Raw genomic sequence first — 26,152 nt, forward strand, 5'->3', positions numbered from 1 at the left:
AACAAATTTAAGCCTCTTTTTACATATGACTTCTGGCTGCTTTCTGCTTCTTCGAAGGTAGTTTACTGGCCTCTTGGGAGCACTGTAGGTTTTCTTAAAACCTGAAACCAGATTCAAATTTTTCTCAATACCTGTAAAAGGAAATGAAACAAAAACCTGTTGTGAATGTCACTCTCTTCCTCAGGGTTTTTCCCTTTGTGTGGTAAAAGCAAGTTGGTTATAAAATGAGCTGAGTTGACAGCTTAGCAAGTAGAATGATGCTTCATAAACACACAGAGCCCCCAGGACCGCTTCTGTTCTCACCGGGCTCCTGTGGCCGGTCTGGGTTATGTATCTCTCTTTAGTTATTTTCTTGGTCAGTCATCCCATATTTAATTGAGCAACCGTCACACAAGGAATTGGGTTTTCATGAACTTTGGGGTGCCTAAATTTGCTGAAATTTGTTCTAGAATGTGTGAAGAGCTGGACCCTTTGACATATTAAATGACTGTATTAATTTGTTTAGAACCAAACCAAACCCCTCCAGGATCTTTGGAACGTGGCAGGGGCCAGGACTTGACAAAATGTGCCAAGGTCGTTGCTGAAGGAAGCGACCTTGCTAAGAGGGCCACGTGGAACCAAGGTGGCTTTGGGAATACAGTCCCCCAACCACCACTGAGTCATTAAGTTCAACCTCTCTACTCTGTGTTTGCTCTGGTCGGCCATTGCAGGGCCACGTGTCTCAGATCAGAAGCGCGAAGCTTCCGTAGCTTAAGGGGACAGGAAACAGTCAGCTAAAAATATAAGGCCATTGTTTCTTGGAACTGTCACAATAGACCCTAATTAACTTGTCTCCTCCTTTCTGGAGTCTTTTCTTGTTTCCAAAATGGCATATTGTTCTAAATCAGGGTAAAGACTTTAGAGATGGTTCTGAATTGATTAATTTTTTCCTTTTGCTGCCTAGACTTCTTGAAAAAAGTTTTGAATTGAAAGCACAAGACTATGAGAAGCAGATCTGCTCTTTGAAAGAAGAAATTAAAGCACTCAAGGATGAGAAAACGCAGCTACAGCATCAGCTGGAGGAAGAGCGCATCGCTTCTGATGACTTGAAGGGGGAAGTGGCCCGGCTGAGCAAACAGGCGAAGGTAGAAGCCGCTTCTCACTTACAGACGCGCTCTTTGGCTGAGTCGGTTCGCCTGAGCAGAGGGGCAGCTTCACGTTCCCACAGGGTCAGGGAGCTGGACACGTGTGAAGGGCCCTGATTCCTCCACTTCTTCCAAGTAGAAACCCCCAAGCCTCCTTTGATTTAGCAATAATTGCTTTTCGTATTTTCAAGGTCAGCTCTCTAACATTTTTGAAATTACATTTATATAGAGTTACTCAGATATATTGACCAAGAGAATATGTCCAAATTAAATTATAAATTGACATGAACTCTTATGCAATCCATCATGTTGCTATATATCTGTAAGTACCTGTATTAAAATTAAATGACCTTACTGTCAGAATCTTACGTTTTAAACTGTTGTCAGGCAATCCCACCAAAGCAATGACCCGTGGCCCATGCTCGGACACTCAAGGCTTACCTGAAATTCCTTCCCTGCCAGAGTATACAAACCTGTGTGTCTTTATGTTCTGAAGCGCAAAGCATTTCAGTGTAAGGTTGGAAAGTTCTTAAGCTTTCTAAAATATGTGAAAAACATGGTAGAATACTTGTTAAGATTGGCAAGTATCCTCTGTGATTGTCACGGAACAGCCGTGTGTGTGTGGAAGACCGGTAGGACCCACACCTGGGCTGCCTCTGCACTTCCTAGCAGAGCTGCCCGTACGGCCTGGCCCGCAGACTGCGGGATCAGGGAGGACCAAAGATTCCTAGGACGGCTTCCCTCTTCGCAGCCACGTAAGACTGCTGTCTGCCTGCGGGGGTCATGCCATCTGGCAACAGCCTCTATCTTGGGAAACCACGTGGCTGCACTTGGGGTGAGGCACCACACTGTTTGTCACTCACTTCCTCTTTGGTAACTAAAACCGTGGTCCAAACTCTCCCATGGATGGAGATGAATCTTATTTGCAAAGAAAGTAAATCCGTCATATCAAGCTATATGTGTGATAATCCATCTATCAGTAAATGCACTTATGACTCGTAGTAACTGCTGAAACATTACAGAGAGCAGGCTTTCCGATCGGAGAGTCCTGGGCCCCATCAACTTGCCCTGGGACCGGAACATGCCATTTACCCTTTATGCAGCCTCAGTTTTCCAATCTATAAAAGATCACGCTACTCACCTTATGGGCCTGTCACAAGGAAGAGGTTGTGTATGTAAAGTGACCAGTAAATGTCAATTTGACCTGCCTTCTCACCCCCGGTAGAGACAGGAGCTGTAGCCCTTAAACACTTAGACTGAGAAAATACCAGTGAGGGGTAACTCACCTCTGCACAGCTCCCATAGCTCTCAAAGCACAAATCTGAGCTCCATTCTCCAGGTGAGCTCACAAGGTGCATAAAGGCAAAACACAGCTTCCTCCTCACAGCTAGGGCTGCCCCTCGATGCACCCCGGTCAGGCCCCATAGCCACCCCCACCTTCTGGGTGTGCCCTGGCTCTGCCGTGCCGCCACCTCCAAACCTAGCTGGAGCCCATATCTGCACTTACATAGGTGGTGGCCTTGCCCACATCCTTGCATCCAAGATTCCATCATCCGGTGAAAGAGAATTTAGCCCCTTCAATTTTACTTCTCTCTGCTCCCCTTCCTCCCCACCTCACGCAAGTTTATGATAAGTAGTCAGTCATTGTTTCTCTTTAAGTAGGGAAATTAATTCTAATGATACAACCTAGTAGATGTGGGAATAATTAGCAATATTTTGGGCAGTTAATCATGTTTCAAGGTCACGCTGTGTATATGGGCAGTGACGGTTTAACAAGAGTTTAAGAAACTGCAGTGAGGACTCCCTGCATAGATAGATATTCCCTTTGTTTGGTATAAATTACAACAGCCGTTTTTGTTTTGTTTTGTTTCTTCTCCTGGTATGGTCATGGCTGTGGTTCAGACCATCTCTGAGTTTGAAAAAGAGATAGAGCTACTTCAGACACAGAAGATAGATGTGGAAAAACATGTGCAGTCACAAAAGCGGGAAATGAGAGGTAACAAAAATATGAGTCACCGAGCCCATGGGGTACAGACTGCATTTATCATAAGTGTCACTGCTAAGGAAATGTGTCCTTTGACTGGCACGAGGCTGGTTGGTTAGAGGGGTTGGTTAGATATATGGTAAGCTGAATAGCCGGTTGGCTTCACAGCTAGTTGGATGGTTGGATAGCTGGTGGGTTCAATAGCTGATAAGTTCCTTAGCTGATGGGATGGTTAGCTGGAGACTCTGTGAAGCTAGAAAACTGGGCCCTAGAAAGGGAACCGGAGAGGAGAAATCATGCAAGAATGTGATTTATACAGCTCTGCCTTTTCCTCTCAGAAAAGATGTCAGAGATCACCAAACAACTCCTTGAAAGCTATGAGATTGGAGATGTAAGAAGCAGGTAATCATTTTTGTATTATCAAAGATTTAGAAACATGTAACACATGAGAGAGATGATAGCTTTTCTTACCCTCCTTATTTTCCAGGTTGTCTGTGGAAGATCTGGAACATTTAAATGAGGATGGAGAACTTTGGTTTGCTTATGAAGGGCTCAAGAAAGCAACCCGGTAAGAAAGACCCCTCAGGGGTTTTGTTTTAAATTTTTTCAAAGGTGATAAATCATTGGAAAGTCAAAAGGTTATCTTGCATAGATTTGATACACAAAATAAGTTTATTATAGAAAAATGATCTAATAATCACTGGAAATGTTTCTTTGAGAATTAGATAATTAGTAACGAAGAACACTCTCTTTATGGGACAAAATACTGGGTAAAAAACTCTCTTAATGTATACAATAAAAATTGATTCTATCAAATAACTAGCCATGTTACTATAGATGTATAAATGTGTTTAAATTTAAGTAGTTTGCTGCATTTTTTACATTAATAAACTTTATTTTTTAAAGCAGTTTTAGGTTTACAGCAAAATTCAGCAGAAGTTCAAAGAGACCTCCGACCCCCACACATACACAGCCATTATCAACGTCTCCCGCAAAAGGTTACTTTTGTTAAAAGTTCATGAACCTACATTAACACATTATTATCACCAGAGTCCATCATTTATATTAAGGTTCATTGTTGATGTTATATATTCTATCAGTTTTGACAAATGTGCAATGAAATGCATCTTTACCATTGTTGCGTCATACAGAACATACTTTTAAACTATTAGAGTAAAAATGTAATTTTAACAATGTCTAAAAATAACATTTCTTATTAACTGCATGTTACTTCCACACAGTGCTTCCTAACTAGCTTAGAAGGATTTTCTTATTCTATGTTCCTAATTCCATAGCTCGTGACAATGCACACACAAATAAACTATCTGTACTTAGCATACGGCTCTAGCTGTGTGGGTTTTCATATGCGCTCAGTCATCAGCACAGCGGAGTCAAGACCACGTGACTAATCTCTCGGCCCCCTCCTCTACCAGTGTCTTGGAGAGCCATTTCCAGTCCCAGAAGGATTGCTATGAGAAGGAGATTGAAGCTTTGAACTTCAAAGTGGTGCATCTAAGTCAAGAAATAAACCACCTGCAGAAATTATTTAGAGAAGAGAATGACATCAATGAAAGTATTCGTCATGAAGTCACCAGGCTGACATCAGAAAACATGGTATGGTCTCAGCCATGAGCCCTGGTTGTGGCTATTATTCTAGAAATATTATTCGTTAGTGGAGTAAAATTCCATTTCTTGGCAATAAAACAATGGATCAATCCTATGGTCAATGGTATTTTTCTAGTAGTAAAATACTAGAAAATACTACTAGGTATATTTTCTAGTAGTAAAATAATTGGGGCAGAAGGGAAACTATTAAATTATGCCAGGGTAAAGTGCAGTTTGATTTGAGAATGTTTCCCTCCCCCATAGGGTGGGTCCAAATTGTGTATGTGTTTAAGTCTTAAGTTTAAAAAAAAATTTAGCCCTAACTGGGAGAGTGGCCAGGATACATGGAGGGAAAAGGGCACCTCGAGAGGGGCGTACGTTCAGAAGGTCAGTGTCTGCGCTCGCCCTTCTGTGCTGTCTGTTCTTTCCCACTGCACATTTCTCATCCTTTCCTCTAACTCATGCCTACTGGGGAAATGCTTTAGAAATCTCCTTACTCACAGAATATCCCCTTCTTGGCCTCACATCCCCTGGAGCCACCACTCTTTTCTATAGGGGGGCTAACCAGGCTTCTCAATGGTGACCCAACTGTGATTTCTCCATCCACCTCCCACTTACTCTATGGCCTCCCTATTTTGCCATGTGCCCTTCCCACTAGCTGACTCTGTCTACCTCAAGCTGAGCACATAGGGTTCATTTTCACCCTTGTCTTAGCCTCTGGGCAGCATCTGATGACTTGAACACTCCCTTTCCTTCCTTATTGTTCTGGTGACTTCCAGGACACCACCCTCTCCTTGGTTTCTCATCCCACTTCACTGGCTGCCTCTCCTCAGCTTTTTACTGTCTCCTCTTCCTCTGCCTCCCCTGGAACTGCTAGGAAATCTCAGGTCCGTCAGCAGGTGAGGAGATGTGACCCTGGCACAGGGGACATGTGGAACAGTAGTTACGGGCCTTCGTGTCTTTGTGTATTCCTTGGATAAAACTTTCATGAGGAATATGTAGTGAAATCCAATTGCACAATCAAACAAGTATTCTGTTTCTGAACTTCAGAGGCATGGGTGTTTTTATAAACTTGGACAACAAAAGAGCTATTTGTACCTGCCTGAGGGGCAGGTGATGGACATTTAAAAAACTATATAGACGAGGACAAAGGACTGAGAAACATACTGGACGACAGACCTCCACTGACAGAGTGCAGCCTGGAATGCAAAGGGCGCAGTGCGACCCCTTTGAGACAATTTTCCTGTCCCCAGGGGAGGAGGTGATGTCTCTGGGTGTGGACCAAAGAGGCTGGCTGCCATTTCCTCACATCACCCCTCCCTCAGCTCAGCACAGAATTCTCCCCCTCCCCGCCCCGGCAGTACGCACCCTTCTCTCCTGGAGACAGCGGTGATGTGGGGGTTGCGGCTGTCTGAGGACGGCTTCCTCTGAGCGTGCTGGTATTTATTGTGACTATATAGGTCTTGAGGTAAAAAAATCATAATTCCACTCCAGTCTGATGTCTTGGCTGGCCTTCTTACCCAACTTACTAGGTGTACATTCTATGGGGTTAAACACCTAGACAGTTTAGTTTGCTTCTGTCTAGCTCTGAGATCTTAAGTTTCACAGATGAAGTATTTTATATTCTAATATTTCTAATTCTTCTCTTTAGATGATCCCAGACTTTAAACAGCAAATTTCAGAACTGGAGAAACAGAAGCAAGATCTTGAAATCCGCCTGAAAGAACAAACGGAAAACATGAAAGGTAACTGGAATCCTCATGAACCTGCTTTTAGAAAATGGTTTCCTCTCAGCAGGGAATGACAGGAAAGTCATTGTACACAGAGGTCTCACACTCTGATTTTCCATCAGCCTAGGCCCGTGTCATAAATGTGAGAAGTGGGCTGGGTGGAGGCTACAATAAGGTGCATGGGCATTGAAAGGGGGGAGCTGCCTCCAAGTTCTGGTGAGTGTTGCCAAGTAGGAATGCAGGCCCCAGTGTTGCTTTATATGCCTGTTTTTAAAGAGAAGATATTTTTATGTGAAATATCACAATTTTAAAATAATGACTTAAAAATATTGCCCAAGCAAACATTGTTTGGGTCAAACAAAACCTAGTCTCTAGCGGAACACGGCTTAGGACGCCTGGTAACTATAAATAGGACCAAGCCCAAATCAGAATCCATTGATATGGCCCCTGAAGTACTGACAGTTCTTCTCACTGTAGGAAAAGTAGAAGAATTATCTAATCAGTTGAATCACAGTCAAGAAGAAGACGGAATACAACAACGGTAAGTGTTAACATGTATCACCTCAAGTTCATGCTCCTGTCATGCTTTTCTGAAATTGCAGGAAATGCCAAGATATGTTATTAAGCTAAAAAAAACCAGGTGCTAATCAGGTGTATAATATGTAAGCATTCAAATGTGAGGAAAAGAATGCATGTGTACACACATGCATGCACAGCTGTGTGGGAGAATGTACAAAACAAAACAAAAAAAATGTTGTTACCTCCAGGGAACGCAGCTGATGGCTGATGCACAGGGGAGCGGAGGAGACTTATTTTTCACCATGTACATTTTTAAACCCTTAGAATGTTACACCACATGGACATAGAATGTCTGTTCAAAATATTGATTAAAAAGAAAAGATTGTGTGAGAGAAAACATATTTTCTCACAGCAGATCAGTTCGGGTAAGGCTTAAAATCCATGTTGATAGAGAATCTTCACTGATAATTCCCTAGATTTACTATATCCTGACCAGCAGAGCTCCTGGTGCTCTAGAGTAGCCTTGTGAGGAAAATGTTCTGGAGCAGACTTCCAGTCAAGATGGCGGCATAGACAGACATGGCTCGCCTTTCACGTAACAACATCAAAGTTACACCTAAAATATAGAATAACTATCACTCAGGACTGTCAGAAATCGAGTTGAATGGAAGTCTGACAACTAATAAATTAAAGAAACCACATCCATCTAGACTCGTAGGAGAGGTGGAGATACAGAATGGACTGGTCCCACACCCATGTGTGGTGGATAAAAATTTGGGAGGGATATCTAGGGAGCGAAGAGTCCCAGCCCTACACGAGACAACCCAGACCAGGGTCCCAGTGCCAGGAAGATAAGTCCCTACAACTTCTGGCCACAAAAACCAGCAAGGATTGAGTCAGTGGAAGAAACTTCTGGAGCCCCAAGTGGTTCCTCTTAAGGAACCTACACACAGACTCCCCTACTCAGACTCACTCCCTCTGAGCTCCAGCACCAGGATAGCAGTTTGAAAGGGACCAGTAGCATACAGGGAGGAACTGAAGTGCCTGGCATCAAGGCGAGCAGAAGACATTGTCCGTTTTCTAAACCCTCTCCCAACAGAGCCATAGAGCCCTCTAGCTGGTGCCATATCTGAGACTCCATAAACCTGACTAACACTGTTTGATCCACCTTGGAGATCCCCAGAGACTGCCCCACCCTATTTTACAGGTCCACCCAGGCTGCTTTTCCACATGAATAGCTGGTCTTGGCTCATGCTGCACAACATCCTAAATCCTCTCAAACAAGCAGCAGCTGGCCTCCATGAGCCCCAGGCCTGGCACTAGCAGCAGCCATCTTAGATTCATAGTTTGGCTTCACCTGGGAATCCCCAAGCCCAGCACAAGTAGCAGCCATCTCAGATTCCTTTATAGCTCAGGCAGGGTGGCCCCAGGCAAACACAGGTGGGGGGCTGACCTTGGCCAGCACCACCCAGGAAACCCCAGGGCCAGCACACCCAGTGGACAGCTACAGACAATGTTGGAGCACCACCAACCTGCCCCTGCACAGGTGATCCTCCACAGAAGACAGAGGTTGGTGGTCAGTGGTCATAGCCAATCCTTGCAGCTGACTGGCCTGCATAAATCCCTCCCATTGCCTGCCAACAGCAACCAGTGTTCATCTACAAGATGAGGATGTACTCAGCCCATAGGAAGGGCACACCTCACGTACACAGCTTGTGTGATAGGGGAGGCCATGCCACTGGACCCTACAGGACACCTACTACATTAGGCCATACTACCAAGACATGGAGGCAAAGCAGCTCTACCTAATACATAGAAACAAACACAGGGAGGCTGCCAAAATGAGGAGACAAAGAAACATGGCCCACATTGAAAGGACAGATCAAAACTCTAGAGAGCTAAACCAAATGGAGATAAGTAATCTATTGGATGCAGAGTTCAAAACACTGGTTATACAGATGCTCAAGGAACTTAGTGAGGACTTCAACAGCACAAAAAGGATCCAGTCAGAAACAAAGGATACACTAATTGAAATAAAGAACAATATGCAGGGAAACAACAGTAGAGTGGATAAAGCCAAGAACCAAATCAATGATGTGAAACATAAGGAAGAAAAAAACAACCAGTCAGAATAATAAGAAGAAAAAAGAATCCAAAAAAATGAGGATAGTATAAGCAGTCTCTGGGACAACTTCAAGAGGTGCAACATTCACATCATAGGGGTGCCAGAAGGAGAAGAGAAAGAGCAAGAAATTGGAAATCTATTTGAAAAAATAATGAAAGAAAATGTCCTTAATTTGGTGAAGGAAATAGGCACGTAAATCCAGGAAGCACAGAGAGTCTTAATAATGATGAATTCAAAGAGGCCCACTCCAAGACACATCATAATTAAAATTCCAAAGTTTAAAGGTAAAGAAAGGATCTTAAAAGCAAAAGAGGAAAACAGTTAATTACCTACAAGGAAGTTCCCATAAAACTGTCAGCTGATTTCTCAAAAGGAACTTTGCAGGCTAGGAGGGATTAGCAAGACATTCAAAGTCATGAAAAGCAGGGACCTACAGCCAAGATTGCTCTACCCAGCAAAGATATCATTTAGAATCGAAGGGCAGATAAAGAGCTTCCCAGACCAAAAAAAAAAAAAAAAAAAATCCAGAGTCTGTCATTCCCAAACCATTATTATATGAAATGTTAAAGGAACTTACTTAAGAACAGAGACAGAATCATGGATACAGAGAGCATTTTGATGGTTGCCAGATGGGAGGAGGTTGTGGGGAGAATGGGTGAAGAGATGGGGGGGATTAAGAAGTACAAATGGGTAGTCACATAAGAGCCATGGGGATGTAACGTACAGTTCAGGAAATGGAGTGGCCAGAGAACTTACAGGCATGACTCATGGACATGGACAATGGTCGGGGGATTGCCTGAGGGTGTGGGGGTGCTGGGTGGAGGGAGTAAATGGGGAAAAATCAGGACAACTGTAATAGCATAATCAATAAAATATTTTTTAAAAAAGAAAGAAAATGTTCTGTTTTGCCGCCAAGTTGTTGAGATACTCAATTTTCAGAACAATTAATGGACACTGCGTCCCAGAGAGCATTTTTTAGTCATGTGACTTCACGGACAGGATAAGGATGAAATGAGCACCCATTGGGAAAATGATGAGACACCATTTTGGAACTCTCTCTTTTTTTAATTCATTTATTTTTCAATTACTGTTGACATACAATGTTGTATTAGTTTCACGTGCACAACATAGTGCTTAGACATTTATAAACCTTACAAAGTAATCACCCCGATAAGTCTAGTACCCATCTGACAACACACACAGTTATTACAACATTGTCGACTATATTACCTATGCTGTACTTTACTCCCATGACTATTTTGTAATTCTCTTGATGGGCTCCTCTTTTCCTCTGATTCCTGGTTTTTTAATGTCTAATCTCCAGGCTGTTTACAAAGAGATAATCCTCAGGCTTTTGATCATCAGGGCGTGAGTGGGTGCAGATGTCCTGTGGGCGCAGTCAAGGACTGTAGGCGTAGGTGGGGTGGGAACAAGAATCTCTTTCCAAGTTAAGGAGACTGGGGCAGCCCACAGACAGTTTTATACCCCAGCCAACCCTGGTCTCTTTCCACCCACTTTGAGGACTCCCCGCCTCAGATACTACTGTTTTACATATAAATTGGCCAGAGTATTTTTCTATTTTTGGAAATATCAGTGCTTGTTACGGCAATGAGTGGCTCCTCCATGACAGTCAAGCCCATACAGAAGTTTCCTCTCTCATTTTTTCAGGACCAAAGAAGCCCAGAATGAAATGCGCACCAAAGAGAAAGGGAAGCTGATTGATAAGAACCAAGAAATGCAGGAAGCCAGCGAGCACTTGAGACAACTTGAAACTGAAAATGAAGGAGGGAGTCGATTCCGGCAGGAAGTATCTCGTCTCATTATGGAGAACAGGGTGAGACATTTACTCGGGTGTTGATAAATGAGTGCCTTCCTGTGTGCTGATGTCACAGAAAGGGGGACATGCCACCTAAAGCATGCGATACGCACCTGTAGACAGGTGGTCTCTCGGGTTGAGCCCGCTGCCGGTGAGTCTCGGCACTTGCAGGGAAGTGCCTGATAAAGTAAAGGGAGACTCAGCGGAAAGGTGAGGCGGGGCAGGGCCCTCAGCTCTGTCCCGTGGACAGCGCCCATCTGAGATGACTGTGCCCATGTTTTCTCCTGAGCGTATGTCCTTCCTACAAATTTTACAGTCAAAATGTTCTTCTATGAAATGATCATGGTAGTGGATGACAGAATTTAAATCATTAAAGTCTTCCACAAATTGGAAATTCCCTTGTCAAAATGAAATTGGGCAACTCCATGTCAGTCCGCAGCAATTCTTTTGAAATTGTATTGGTGCATGACCTGCGAGACTAAGAAGCAGCAGAGTGGCAGATGGCCTGCTTCCCTGAGAGTTGGAAACTCTGGGGCCCCTCGCTGGCCTGGTGGCCTCTCAGACCGTGACCAGCGCGGTGGGCAGCCTGGGCCTGTCCACAGGGCTCCCCATTTTCTACCTCACAGGAAAACCACAATAGGGTATACTTATATTTTACAGTATCAGGGTTTAACTTTGGAGAGTAATTATATCTAAAAAAGAGGAATCCAGGGAGTTTAGTATTTAACAGGAACTTACAATCCCCAGTCAGGGGCACCTAGATGATGGCCATCCTTTTCAGGGGGGTACAACTTCCCCAGAGAATAGGCTCCTCAAATCATGCCAAATAAACAGCTGTCTATTGAACACATGAGTGAGGCTGTCCTGCCTGCCTGGGGGTCTCTGTGGTCTCAGTTGGGACCAGTGGTAATGTGGGTGGATCATGTGCATGTTGCACGTCTTGTCCTTGTGAACTGCATTCCTTAGCTGTGAGTGTGTCGCTCTGGGGGGGTGTGTCAGTACCTTCATTGTATGGGATTTGTGTGAGTTTGTTCCTGATGCTCCAGGAACAGAGAGATCCCACTCAGGGCCTCTTCTCAGGAGCCCCCGTGCGTGTGGCTCTGTTCCCAGGTGGGGTCTGCCTGGTCCTGCTGCTTCCATGGTGCCACGCTGGGCATCAGTTGTATCTACATGTTCATGCCAACAAACAACTCCTAAACCCATGGGTAGCCTCAGTGTTACAAATAAGCAGATGAATATGCCACAAAGGAATACAATTCCTATAAATTAGGTGGTAGAATTTACCTACAAATGAGGCTTAACTGTATTCATTTCCTAGAGCTACCATAACAAATTACTATAAACTGGGTGGCTTAAAACAATAAAAACTTGTTCTCTCATACTTGTGGAGGCCAGAAGTCCAAATTCAGAATGTTGGCATAGCCACACTTCTCCAGGGTCTCTAGGGGAGAGGACTTCCTTGTCTCTTCCAGCTTCCGGCGACTCCTAGCATCCCTTGGTTTGTGACAGCACAATACCAGCCTCTGCCTGTATCTTCACGTGGCCTCCCCTCTGTGTGTCTCTCGTGTCCTTTACTATCTGGTGTAAGGACAATGTCATTGGGTATAGAGCCCACTCTAATCCAGTGTGATAGCATATTGACCCTTAGTTAAATTACAACAGCAAAGACCCTATTTCCAGATAAGGTCACATTCAGGGGTTCTAAGTGGACATGAATTTTGGGGGAACACTATTTAATCCTATATGTGATCCTTTGAGTCAAAGAAAATCTTATTAAAAAAGAAATAATTTTTAAAAACTTACAGTGATCATCTTACTATTTATCATCAAAGAAATTCCAAAATAAAACTAGGTATTAATCTTGCCTCTCAAATAATCGAGATCGCATGGTGCTGTTAAGACTGTCTTGAAGTGGGCACTGGCATACATGGTTTCTGGGAATATAAATTGCAGTAAGCGTTCTCAGGATGATTTGGAGACAAATGTCATGAACTTTGGGGAGTGCATCCCTTTGACTCAGTAATACATCCTCTAAGATTCTATCCCTGGTAAGCAATCAGATATGTGGTCAAAGATTCTGTGCAGTGTTCATAACAGTATTATTAATCATAACAAATAAGGGGGGAATGGATGCCCAATAAGAGTGGGTAGGTTAAATTATTGTGTACTATATGACATCCATTCAAATGATGGTTTGGTATATTATTAGACCTGAGAAAATGTCTACAATATAATTAGGGGAAAATAGAGGATGTAATTGGTATGATACCAAATATATAAAATATATATGTGCCATGTTAGAAAAAAAGAAAGGAATGAAATGAAATGTGAGCAGTGGTTTCCTCCAGATTATGGATTAATGGGTGACTTTCTTATTATTCGATATAAAAATAGGATGGGCTCAAATTAGAAAGAAGACACTCTGCCCTCACCCCTACTTGAAAGGTGGGAACCGACGCAGGGGAGAGGTGGCCACAGGGTATAAACAGAACAATTTCCCTTTGGCCCAGGAGTCCCCAGAGGACACAGGGCTGCAGTGACCCTGCATGGTGGGCATTGCTGAGCTGGAGAAGCCTGACGCCTTCCTGTGTCACAGCTCTTTGAATTCAGGATCAACCTACACCTTCGATGCCCTTTATAGGAAATATTTATAGAAATCCCGGACCTTCCCGGGTCTGGGGTCCAAATAAGCCTGGGAAGGGCCACCCCTTTTCAGGAGGGAAAGGCAAAGCCAGGACCCCAGTCTCTGAAGAGTTTCTCTGCTTCCAGTGCCTGACATTCAAAGAGCTTCATTTAATTTCGCACACTCATGTTTTTTTAATTCTTTACAATGGGCATTACTTTATCTATTACGGGAAGAATAGACCAAGATAAGTGTGGTATATCCACACAATAGGATATTATTCAGCCACAAAAATGAATAAAGTACTGATACATGCTACAGCATGGATAAACCTTGAAAACATTCTGCTAAATGAAAGAAGCCAGACACAAAGGCTTATCCGGAGGAAAAGTAGAGGAGTGGTTGCCAGGAGCTGGAAGGGAGTGGGGCCCTAGGGGGTGACGGCGAAAAGTTACAGGCTGCTTTTTGATATGAAGAAAATGTTCTGGAATTAAATAATAGTGAGGATTACACACAGACTAAATAAAAACCATTGAGTTGTACAGTAAACTTTAAACCACATGTGAATTGGATATTATGTAAATTATAGCTTAATAAAGCTATTACCAAAAAGTAAATTTAGATGCTTGTAACCTAACATCCTTGTTTCTTTTGATCTCTGTAGGATCTCGAAGAACAGTTAGACATGAAGGACAGAGTGATTAAAAAGCTACAGGATCAAGTCAAGGCTCTCACTAAGACAATTGAAAAAGGTAGGAAAAATAACATTCACTTTCCTATTTCTTGAACTTTCAGCTAAGGTCAACATGTGTTGCCGAAGTGTTATTTTTTAACGTGGCGCCGAGTCTTTGAAACCCAAAGGAATGATTCTCAACTGGTGGGTTTTGAGGCTCAGCGATGGCTGAAGTAAAGAAAGATCCTTCTTCGGGGCAGGCAGATTGCTCACCACCCCTCAGGTAACAGCCACGTCTGTCCTTCCCAATCCCTCGTTGTGCCCCCGTTGTTGGAACTGATGAATGATCTGTCATCTTTACATAAGGACTTCCAAAATCTACTTCCCATTCGTCACCTCTTTTCCAAGTCTCTGCCCCTTTTGCCCCTAAGATTACCTCCTCGGCCTTTCTTTATCACCTCTAACCCAACGTGTCTAAAGCAGAATGTATCAGCTTCCCTTCCAGTATTAGTTATCTACTGTCACATAACAAATGACCCCAAATCTAGCAACGTAAAACAACAAACACTGTGTGTTGTCGCACACAGCTTCTGGGGGTCAAGAATCCAGAAGCAGCCTGGCCCTGTGCTTCTGGCTCTGAGTTGCAGTCTGGTTGTCAACAGGGGCACAGGCATCTGAAGGCTTCGCTGGGGGTGGAGGATCTGCTTCCAAGCCATTCCCATGGCTGCCGGCAGGAAGCCAATGTCTCTTGCGCATGCATAGATGGCATGAGCTTCCAGGGTTCCTGCAAGGAACATGCCCAGATCTACAAGGCATCACACTGGAGGATACCCAAAGTATGGTGCCCTTATCAGATATTTCTGCTTTGTTTATTGTTCTTCCTCGTCCAGATGCAATTTGCCAATCAGAGGTCATTCTTTGTATTGCTTAGTAAAACAGTTGACACTCTATCTTTACCAGTCTCCAAGGGAACAGAGCTAGTAAATTAAAAGAGAAATTCTCAGGCAATAGTAAGAGCGTTCTGTTAACTCTTTATCTGCACTACCTTTTTTTCAATCACCGAAGGCTACTCACTTTTCTTGGCCCAACTGGAATGCCACCTCCTTCAAGAGGCATTTTCAAAAGTTCCAGTTCACCTCTGTGAGAATTTGTATGACCCCTGTTTTCACTTCCTATGGCTTCTGTAACATCACCACAGAATTAGTTACTTAATAGACCACAGATTGGTTTGGCTACAGCTCTGGAAGTCAGAAGTCCAGAATGGTTTTCACTGTGCTGAAATCACACGTCAGCCAGGCAGCCTTCCTTCGGGAACCTTCAGGGGAGAGTCCATTCCCTGGCCTTTTCCAACCCAGACTCTCTAACCTCTGCTTCTGTCATCACACCTCCTTCTCTCAGAATGTCCATGAATCTTTGGGGACCAGAAGGCAGACTGTGGCCCACGCAAAGATGCCCTTGTCCCAATCCCTGGAGCCTGGGGAGATGTTACCTTATGTGGCAAAAGGGATTTTACAGGTGTGATTAAGTTGAGGATCTTGAGATGGGGAGGTTATCCTGGATTATCCATGTGGGCCCAATATAATGAGAGAGACAGGAATGTCAGAGTGAGAAAAGGTGATATGACAACAAGCAGAGGAAGAGGAGATATGACAGAAGCAGAGGTCAGAGTGATGTGGCCACAAGCCAGGGGATGCAGATAGCGTCTAGAGCTGCAAAAGGCAAGTAACAGATTCTCCCCTGTGGCCTCCAGAAGGAACACAGCTCTGCTGACAGTTTGATTTTAGCCCCATAAGGTCTGTTTTAGTGTTCTGGCTTCCAGAGCTGTAAGATTAAATTTTTATCTTATTTTAAGTCACTAAGTTTGTGTTAACCTTGCTACAGCACATAGGACACTAATACAGTCCCCTCAAGGTCATGCAGTTTGGTACATCACATGCCATATGTTTCGTGAATGTTGCTTCCTTAACTATAGCAACAGATCTTGAAGACAGGAGCTACGTCTTGGATCACTTTCAAATCCCTACTGTGCTGGATATGCACCAGGCACTCCTAAGGATTTCTTCAAGGATAACTCAGCCTTCTCAGCAGCAGCTATACTCATGTATATACTAACAGATAAGACTCACTACCAGCCCTGGCTGGTATGGCTCAGTGAGTTGAGTGCGAGCCTGCAAACCAAAGGATCACCAGTTCAATTCCCAGTCAGGGCACATGCCTTGGTCGCAGGCAAGGCGCCCAGTAGGGGGCATGCGACCGGCAACCACACACTGGTGTTTCTCTCCCTCTCTTCCTCCCTTCCCCTCTCTCTAAAAATAAATAAATATCTTTTCTATTTTTTTTTTTTTAAAGAATCACTACCAGAAGAAATTCTTCAGGATTCAATAAAATTTTTATTTATCTGAAAGCCACAGGAGTTCATGTGCAAACCAGGCAAAATCGGGTAGAAGGAGACAGAATAGTCCCATTATAAAGCCTGTGGAAGTTGTTTTTGTGTATTTAACTGATTGTTTACCTGTGTCTACAGCCAGTGACCCGCACCTGTCCTCAGGACCCAAGGAGTACCTCGGGATGCTGGAGTACAAGAGAGAAGACGAGGCCAAGCTCATTCAGAACCTCATTCTTGGTAGTAAAACCTGGAACTCTGAAATTTTGCTTTATCTCTGAGAACTTGAACATCTGTCATTGCCACCATCCTGGGTGGTGGCAGTCTCGCCTCTTCCTTCACTGCTTCTTGCCCTAGCGTAGGGTTTCTCAGCCTCAGCCGTTTTGACCAGATAATTCTTTCTAAGGGCTGCTATACATTATAGGATATCAAGCAGCATCCTTGTCTTCTACCGTTAGAAGCCAGTAGCAACTTCTAGTCATGACAATAAAAAATATCCCCAGACATTGCCAGTTGTCCTCTGGGGTACATTGCCCTCAGCTGAGAAGCACTGCCTAACCTCCACCCAAGTCTAATCAGCAGGCCTGGATAGAAGACACATCTCCACAGATTTGGGTCTCAGCACAGGGTCCATGGTGGCAGGGATTGTGGCGCCTGTGCTCTGACTGACTTCTGCTGAGAAATTTCTTTGCAGGCAATTATGACCGGGGCTCCCTGGCCACAGCTCAGTTACAGGAATGTCCCACGTGCATGCTCAGGTATCGGTGGTCTTAGAACTAATGGGACTAGACTGTCTTCACTGTGAAAACCACATGCCTTTCCAGAGGAAAGTAGAAAAGCTGCCTCTTTATCAACTAGTCCCAGGATCTTGAAGCAGAAAGCCAACGTGTAGCCTTACTCCCTCTTCTTCTGCACGACCCCCTCAGAGCACAGGAGCATTGTGCCCTTTCCTTCCCACCCTCACTGGTGCACAGTTTTGGGGCTTCTTCTTTGTTCCCCAGTTTTCATCAAGCCATGGAGAGGCCTTTGTTTGCTTAATTTATTCTATAAAGCTTCACTCTTCCTCTCGTCCCCACCCGTCTCCCCACCGTTCTCTTCTCCCCAAGGCCAGCGAGGCCCCCGCTGCAGGACTTCCAGATCCAAGGCAGGGGCACATAATCGCTGAGATCACACCGCAGCCTCATCCCAGAGGCTGGGGTCGGAGCTTGGAACTGCGGTTCCTCTCCTACCCTGGAGGTCTGAAATCCAGGGCCTCCATAGGAGGGAGAAGGTACTTTGCAAATGAGGAGTAAGAGGAGCAGGTAGCCCCTGAATATTTTTGCCAAAAGAAAAGCCAAACTGAATTTTCCTCCAAGAGAAAAGACATCCCTATGCATTCAGGCATGGCGCCAAGTACAGAAAAGCAGGCAACCCCTGCCTCGTAGTCAGAGGTTCCTCAGGGGGAGAGCTGACCGCCAGCTGTCATCCTCATTGACTCTTTCTGCTCCAGACCTGAAGCCCCGCGGCGTGGTGGTGAACATGATCCCCGGGCTGCCGGCTCACATCCTGTTCATGTGTGTACGCTACGCAGACTCCCTCAATGACGCCAACATGCTCAAGTCCCTCATGAACAGCATCATTAATGGCATCAAGCAGGTGGTTAAGGTAGGAACTGCCTCTGACATTGGCCCTTGGAATCACAGGCACTTTAGGAACACCTGTGGGAATGACCAGGTGCCCATCCTGCACCTCCAGCCTTTGGTGAACCACATGACTCCTCCAAGCAGTCTGAGGTCCAGCCAGTGAAACAAGCCAAGTTGTTAGGAATAGAGAAGTTAGGTCAGGGATCCCCAAGGGTGGGGATCTGCCAATAGACCTCAAAGCCTTCCCTGTGAGGCTACAACCTGGTAGCTACTGTGCTACTACTTCTGTCCCCTTAGAGTGTCGGAGCCCCAGCCGTGAGGAGTACGTGTCTGTCGATGTACGAAGTGTGAGTGGTGAGGAATGGGAAGGCCTGAAAAATTACTCGTCTATCACTCTCCCTTCTAAAACCACACTATGCACACTGAGTCCCAGCTCACAAACAGAGATGAGCTGCATGTTAGTGAGGAAGCCGTGAAATATAAATCCAATATTTTCATTCCCCTTCCAAATGAGAAACAATGTTTGATGTTGGGATATATTTGAATTTTTAGTTGCGAAAGGCCCGGTCTCACTTTTAGTTAAATATTATGTTCTAGTAGAGTCATGAGTTATTAAATCCTATTTTAAATATCCTAGGAAAAGAGAAAAATAAAAGCAGTGAATGCATGAGAGGTTAGAGTAATTCTTCCCTCCTTCCCAAAAATGTTGTACCAAGAAGTCATCAGGAGTTAAGAGTAGGAAATAAGCATTTGTTCAGTACTGGGTGCTTTATTGTTTTTTGTCTTCGCAGTTGCCACCAGAGTGTTCTGGGAAAGGCCTCCCATAAATTCACGTTTTCCCTATGCATATTTTCACAAAGTGAGCTTTATTAGGACACACTTGTATTGCGTCCCAGGACGCAAGCCCACAGTATTTGCCCTGTCTGCTGGTCTGGAATGTTTAAATATTTAGAAACCAAGATGCAGGACATGAGGAGTATAAATCCTTCCTCACCAGCATCTTCCCTCTCAGCTTCCCCAGCGGCTCCCTGCCCTCCACCATGGTCCGTGCCCAGGACCTGCCCCTTCGGCTCCAGGGCACAGCACGTTAAAGGGACTGACTCTAGGCCTCCCACCCCCAGCCACGGTGCCTTCTCCTCTGGGCCCACCCCCACCCCCACCGCCAAAAGCGCTTGAACCAGTGCTCTCACCAATTCTCTTTCCCACGCCTTGCTATCTGACTTCTGCCCCCGTCACTCCACAAAAGATCACCAGTCGCTCCTCCTGCCGAATCCAACGCCCCTTCCGTAACTGTTACCCTCCTTCAGTGGGCTGACACCATCCCTTTGAAGCCTTTCTACCTCACCTTTCAAATCCCAGGACTGTCCCAGTTTTCCCTTCACCTCTCTGATCACCATCCCTCCGCCTGCTCTGCTTGTTCCTCTTCCTCCTGCCCCATAACAGGGGTGCTCTCCCCGAGAATCCTGGATCCTGACCTCTTGTCTGTCCACCCCTTTCCAGGAGGACCGTCCTCCCGCTTCCGCCCATTTAAGGGGGATTACAATTACGGAAATACCATTGGATTCAGCAAGAGGAGCGACTGGTGATCTTTTTATGGAGTGAGGGGGGCAGAAGTCAGGTTGCAAGGGGTGGGAAAGAGAATTGGTGAGAGCACTGGTTTAAGCGCTTTTGGCAGTGGGGGGTGGGGGTGGGCCCAGAGGAGAAGGCACCGTGGCTAGGGGTGGGGGGCCTAGTGTCGGTCGCTTTAACGTGCTGTGCCCTGGAGCCGAAGGGGCAGGTCCTGGGCACGGACCATGGTGGAGGACAGGGAGCTGCTGGGGAAGCCGAGAGGGAAGATGCTGGTGAGGAAGGATTTACACTCCTCGTGTCCTGCACCTTGGTTTCTAAATATTTAAAAATTCCAGCTGCCCCGGTTTCCCACCGTCTCCCCATCCTCTACGCTTTTGTAGCAAAGTCTACGTCCATTATGTGGGCAATCTGCCACCTAATTACCGTGACCCGTGTGCGTGATGTCCGTCTGCCAGTCGGAGGGGGAACTTCGGGGGGCGAGGACCGAGGCTGGCGTTTCTCGGGCATCCCTGCAGTGCCTGCCTTAAGCTCATAACAAGTGACGTGACCTGTACGGAAAGACTTTGCAAACCATAAACTGCTAAATAAATATAAGGGCTTATCATTATAGTACAAATGTAATAAAGGCTTTCATGAATAAAAGAAGAATTCATGCCACTAACGAAACAGGTAAGATAGGTCTGGTCTTGGCTCAGAGGCACCAGTAATTACCAATTCCACCTTTGTATTTAATTTTTTTTTTTCTTTAAGGAACATTTAGAAGACTTTGAGATGCTGTCCTTTTGGCTTTCCAATACTTGTCATTTCCTCAATTGCCTGAAGCAGTACAGTGGAGAAGAGGTAGGACACTGGCCCGCTCTGTGTTCTGTGCCGGCTGGCCGGTGACCTGCTCACAAGCCAGGGCTCACTCCAGGGGTGGGGAACGGGATCGCCCGGCTCCAGGGACAGCCTCTGCCCCACTGGCTTTCTCTCCTCCTCACCCAGGAGGCCAGCTTCCTGGCGCCAGGTAGACAGAAGTCACAAGCAGAAGACTTCTGAAAGGAACCTAACACACTGGGCGTGGTGCTGAGCCTCTGTTTCCTTGAGTTTTGAATCAATGGGGTAGATTAGATAATCTTTAAGTTTCTTTCTGGTTGTGAAAGTCTGACGTTTTTAGTATTATGCCTAAAATACAGCCTTTAGTTCCACATGGCTGTTTCTTCAGAGATGTTCTCTCGGGTTGTTCCTCCAAAGCCTGTAAATCCTTTGCCATGTGACTCTGCCTCTAAGAGGCTGACGTCAGAAAGGAGCACTCACGGCACCCACGGAGCACAACTTCCGTGACCAAATACCAAAACGGCTGTTAGGGGTTTTACCAAAATAGTTGCAACATTGTACAGTCCCACCAACAGTGAAGTTTCCGGAGTCTCATACCTTCACCAACACTTGATACTGAGAGACATATTATTTACCAATCTCATGGGCATAAACAGTACCTCGTTGACTTAACTTAAAATTACTTGATCACCAGGGAGATCAAGCATCATTTCATATGCTTTTTGGTCATTTGGGTTTCCTTTTAAACTGCCTACTTATATCCATTTTTTATTTTTATTTTCCTATAAATAAATTTTTAAAATCCTTTTATATTTCTTTATAAGATATCTTTATATATTATGGATAGATTGTGGCATGTCTTCTAATTTTCTTTATGGAGTTCTCTGTCATACACAATTTTTGAATTTTTATGTACTTAAATCTATCCTGTCCTTTTATATTATACTTTAACATGTTATGTTATATTTTAAGAAATTCTTCTCTACCCTGAGATCATGAAAATATTCTCTTACTGTCTTCTAAACTCTTACAGTTCAAATTTAGAATTTATAATTATGCTGTTACTTATCCAAAATTGGTATGATTAACTATTCTACATTGATTTGTGAGGTAATGATCCTACACCTTCTTCTACATGGAGAGCCAACTGTCCCAATGGAGAGAAAGTAAAATAAAATATGAAAGTATTCCTACTACTACCATAGAACAAAAGGAGAAATAACTAAAGAAGATCCAAGCTCTGACTGAAAGGAATACCAAAGTGGGGAGGGGGTACAGATCATCCATTTAAGACAAACTGGCATCTATGAGACATTAATGGAAGAGGATGTTATTCAACAGCATTTATATTTGAATCCTATTTTTGCCCTCTTCAGCCATGTATACAATGTTCTTTTCCCTGAGTGTTTTTTCAGTTACTGTACTTTTATTTCTAAAATGTTACTAGCTCTTTTTTACCTCTGCCTTTGAGCATAATGTCCTATTCTTGTCTTTGTTTTCTTTTTCTTTTCTCTCTTTTAACATGTTAAACATATTGTATTAGTCTGCTTGGGCTGCTACATACAAGATACCATAGACTGGGTGGCTTAAACAACAGAAACTTATTTTCTCACAGTTCTAGAGACTGAAGTCCAGATCAAGGCACCAGCAGGCCTGGTTTCTGGAGGGACCTCTTTTCCTGGCTTGCAGACGGCCACTTTCTTGCTGTGTCCTCACATGGCCTTTCCTCTGTGCATGGGGGTGGAAAGCGAGAGACGGAGCTCTGTAGTGTCTCTCATTATAAGGACACTCTTACTAACAGATGAGAGCCCTACCCTTATGACTTCATGTGACCTTAATTACTTTCTTAGAGGCCCCGTCTCTAAATATAGCCTCACTGGAGGTAAGGACTTAAACATGTGAACTGGGGATAAGGGGGAGACATGACCATGCAGTTCATAACCAACATTTTATATTTCAGATTAGTCTGTACTCTGTAATTATAAAGTTAGGAATCTCATTTATCTACTGACCTCTTACAGCACTTGTTTCCTTGGCTCCTTTGCAGTTTTTTCTATGCACTTCCATAGAAGTGACTTTCTGCTGTGGTTTATAGGTTCTGGGGGCACATATTTGATGGAGTAGGCAGTACAGTGACATTAGTTAGTTACAGAAAATAAGTGCTACCCAAAAATCAAGAACTATTTAAAAACAAATCAGGCATTAACTTTTAAAGTGTGGGAATATAGGAGCAGCTGATTATAATACCATTAGTAGAGATAGTATTTTAATTTCCTACATATGTACATTGTTTTAATATTTTATATGCTCAAAATTACTTTCAGGAATTCATGAAACATAACAGTCCACATCAGAATAAGAACTGCTTGAACAACTTTGACCTATCAGAATACAGACAGATTCTCAGTGATGTGGCTATACGAATATACCATCAGTTCATTATCGTAATGGAAAATAACATTCAGCCAATAATAGGTAAGAAAAGAATTGATAACCAAAAATATTTATAGCAACATTGAACCCTTAAGAAATAAATCATGTGTATGGAATGTATGACTACACAGAATATAATTTTAAAACCAAGAAGATTTAGTAGTGTATATGTCTACTTTTTCTTTGCTTGCTTGGAACAATTACACATATAAAAGTACCTGGTTCATAGTTTTCCTTCCGTAGGGTGATGCACCCTGAAGGGAAAACCTTGGGAGAATTGCTGCTACTTATGTGGCTAATCCTGGGTCTTAGCCAAGTATTCTTGAAATCCTATAGTCCCTCTCAAACCTTACACATGCTCTTCAATTTTCTGAAATTTAAATACTTTCAGCTTTCAATGGCTCCAGACCATGAGCTATTGTGCTAACCTGTGCTCTTTCCTGTGATTCTGAAAGAAGAGGTGCTCCAGGTGCACCCCCACCCACTCCCAAAGCCTGGTGCTCCCCAGTCCCTGATTCTCTTGCTTTCTTTGTCACCACCACGTCCACTATTAACTCTAGTAGAAAATGTCACCTCCTGAAACAGATAAGAGCCGTGAGAAGTGCCCTCTGGTTATGCCCACTGTGAGTGCAAAAAAAGTTGCATCTCCCCCGCAGTGCCAGGCATGCTGGAGTACGAGAGCCTGCAGGGCATTTCTGGGCTGAAGCCCACAGGCTTCCGGAAGCGGTCGTCCAGTATAGACGACACAGACGCCTACACGATGGCCTCCGTCCTGCAGCAGCTGAGCTACTTCTACAGCACCATGTGCCAGAATGGCCTGGACCCCGAGCTCGTGAGGCAGGCTGTGAAGCAGCTCTTCTTCCTGATCGGGGCGGTCACCCTGAACAGCCTCCTCCTGCGCAAAGACATGTGCTCCTGCAGAAAAGGGATGCAGATCAGGTAAAACCTGTGAACCAGCTTACTCCAGGGGGGCTACCGGGGAAGAGTGCTCGTAGAGTCCGAGGCCACGCTCCCGGCCCTCCTTCCGCAAGAGCTGCCCTGCTGGGGGGCGGCGTGCAGGCTGTGTGTACAAGATGATTCTTAGAACCTTGGAGATGTCTGCCATCTGATGCCCAGCCCCGCTCCCGCCCCTCTGCACCATGCCCTCTCACTAGTAATTGTATGTAAGTCCACCCCTCTATGGTTCTCATACACTCGACCAGTAATCATTGCCCACCACCTCGGTGAGGAGCACTACCTGGGAGAGAGCAAGAACCCAAAGGAAGGGCAATTTGAGCCCTACCCTCGAGAAGCTCAAAATAGCTAGTAACTCTGGGGAACAATGAGTCAGTCAGGAACAAGTGATACGAAAAGTGCTTCAGAAAAGAGAGATTTTGAAGGACAGAAAAGTTAAAGAAGCCTGAGAGCTGTCTGTTGAGTGATTTTAACAAGGGAGAAGCCCTTCCCAGGCGGGGGAAATGAGGCGAGCAAAGGCCCCAGTGGTGGAGCTGAGTGAGGACCCTCCTCCGGCAGCAGAAGGCACCTCTGTCTGGATTAGGCCGAGGTGTGTTTTGGGAGCAGGTAGAGCAGTGATTGGACCCAGACTGGGAGGGTCTGGAATGCCCCGCTAAGGCATTTGGAATTCACCCTGGAGAATGGTAATCCACAATTTTGAGGTGTGTCGACTTCTTTTTATCTCTAAACTGAGGAAACACAGACCCTGAGCTATTGTTTGAATTAATGCTGTCAAGTAATTAGAAAACACATAATATTGGGTAGACATATGAGATTTTTACAATATGTCCAGGGATTTGATACCTATATGTGATGTGAGAAGCCAGAGTGAGAAGATGGTAATGAGGTCAGGGAAGGGGACAACGGAAGCATATCAGGCCAAGCAATAAACTTGAGGCACCTATTACATCTTTCCACATTAGTGAAACTTGGAGCCAGACATCTGCACAAACCAGGCTGGCCAATTCCCGTGACACCAGGTTATGGTTTTCAGCTGTGAGGGTAGTCAGACGGACTGAGCTTTGTGGGCCTTTTTCTCTTCATTAAGAAATGAAGAGAAACCTACCCTCTGAGGTAGGTTTCCACCCTCATTTAAGTAAAGCCATAAACCTACGTGTGCCACCAGAGCCTTTGCTACTCTCATTCTATCAGTAGGTCCCCCAAGATGTGTGAACATGGGACAGGAGTGACAGTGGACATGAGTAAGACTCGCAGCTCTAGACCTTGTAAACCAGGGGTCGCCAACCCCCAGACTGCGACCTGTTAGGAACTGGGCCACCAGTGAAGCTCACCTGAGCTCTGCCTCTTTCTGCCCCACTCTGTCTTCCACAAAAATGGTCCTGGTGCCAAAAAGGTTGGGGACCACTGCTGTAAATAGCTGCTTTCAGGACATGCAGCACCTGTTCCTGCAGGTGCTCTGTGCTGCTTCCTTTCACTAACTGCAAGTGGCCACCAGAGAAGTGATGCCGTTACAGTGAATTGCTCTGAGTAGCACGTGCATTTTAGAGGCGGCCACTCATTCAGATATTTATTAAGCTCCTGCCGTGAGCAAGGCCCACCAGGATTTGTGCTGGCTTTCCAATGACAACGCAAGCAACACAACAATAAAACATGAACAATAAAACAAGTAGGAGATCAAGACCAAAGAAAAGAAAAAAATTGAAGCAGTGGATAGAGTAGCTTGAAAACCAGCTCTGGGCTTTCTGGCTGCCTGGATGAAAAACAAAACATCACGGGCTCTTTGGTCTCATCGGGTGTGGTGCAGTGGACCAGTTCCAGGAAGAGAGAAAGATTTTCCTAGGCCCTGATTCTTTTTTGCTCCTAGTCATGAGTTACAAAAATAATATATCATATGGAACTTTGTGTTGTTTTCATTTTGGGGCTAAATTAAATGCTATGAACATTTATGGACAATTATTGTGTGAACATGTCCTCTTGAGTACATATCTAGAAGTTGAATTGCTGGGTCATAGGGTAGTTTTTTGTTTAACACCTTAAGGAACTTCCAAACTCTTTTCCTTAGCAGCTACACCAGTTTACATTCCCACTAGCAATGTATGAGCATTCGCAACACTCTCATGTACCAGAGAGGTTGAGTAACTTTCCAAGCACACACAGTAGATTGGTAGGACTAAAA

At 44.6% G+C, this 26,152-nt stretch overlaps 1 protein-coding gene across 1 annotated transcript in view; it reads left to right on the plus strand.

Annotated features, from left to right (window-relative positions):
• MYO5C (myosin VC) overlaps window positions 1-26,152 on the plus strand; it is a 90,441-nt gene that overhangs the window by 61,077 nt on the left and 3,212 nt on the right. Inside the window, exons 25-38 of the mRNA XM_054565417.1 lie at window positions 944-1,124; window positions 3,027-3,120; window positions 3,447-3,510; window positions 3,596-3,676; window positions 4,542-4,722; window positions 6,365-6,458; window positions 6,921-6,984; window positions 10,756-10,921; window positions 14,191-14,278; window positions 16,724-16,822; window positions 18,072-18,226; window positions 20,524-20,613; window positions 22,914-23,064; window positions 23,679-23,961. Coding sequence (XP_054421392.1) covers window positions 944-1,124; window positions 3,027-3,120; window positions 3,447-3,510; window positions 3,596-3,676; window positions 4,542-4,722; window positions 6,365-6,458; window positions 6,921-6,984; window positions 10,756-10,921; window positions 14,191-14,278; window positions 16,724-16,822; window positions 18,072-18,226; window positions 20,524-20,613; window positions 22,914-23,064; window positions 23,679-23,961 — 1,791 coding nt within the window. The remainder of the gene's footprint in view (window positions 1-943; window positions 1,125-3,026; window positions 3,121-3,446; window positions 3,511-3,595; window positions 3,677-4,541; window positions 4,723-6,364; window positions 6,459-6,920; window positions 6,985-10,755; window positions 10,922-14,190; window positions 14,279-16,723; window positions 16,823-18,071; window positions 18,227-20,523; window positions 20,614-22,913; window positions 23,065-23,678; window positions 23,962-26,152) is intronic.

Source organism: Pteronotus mesoamericanus, unplaced genomic scaffold (genome assembly GCF_021234165.1).
Source record: "Pteronotus mesoamericanus isolate MK-2021 breed Mesoamerican mustached bat unplaced genomic scaffold, CSHL_Meso_final contig_164, whole genome shotgun sequence".
Taxonomy (NCBI): Eukaryota; Metazoa; Chordata; class Mammalia; order Chiroptera; family Mormoopidae; genus Pteronotus; species Pteronotus mesoamericanus.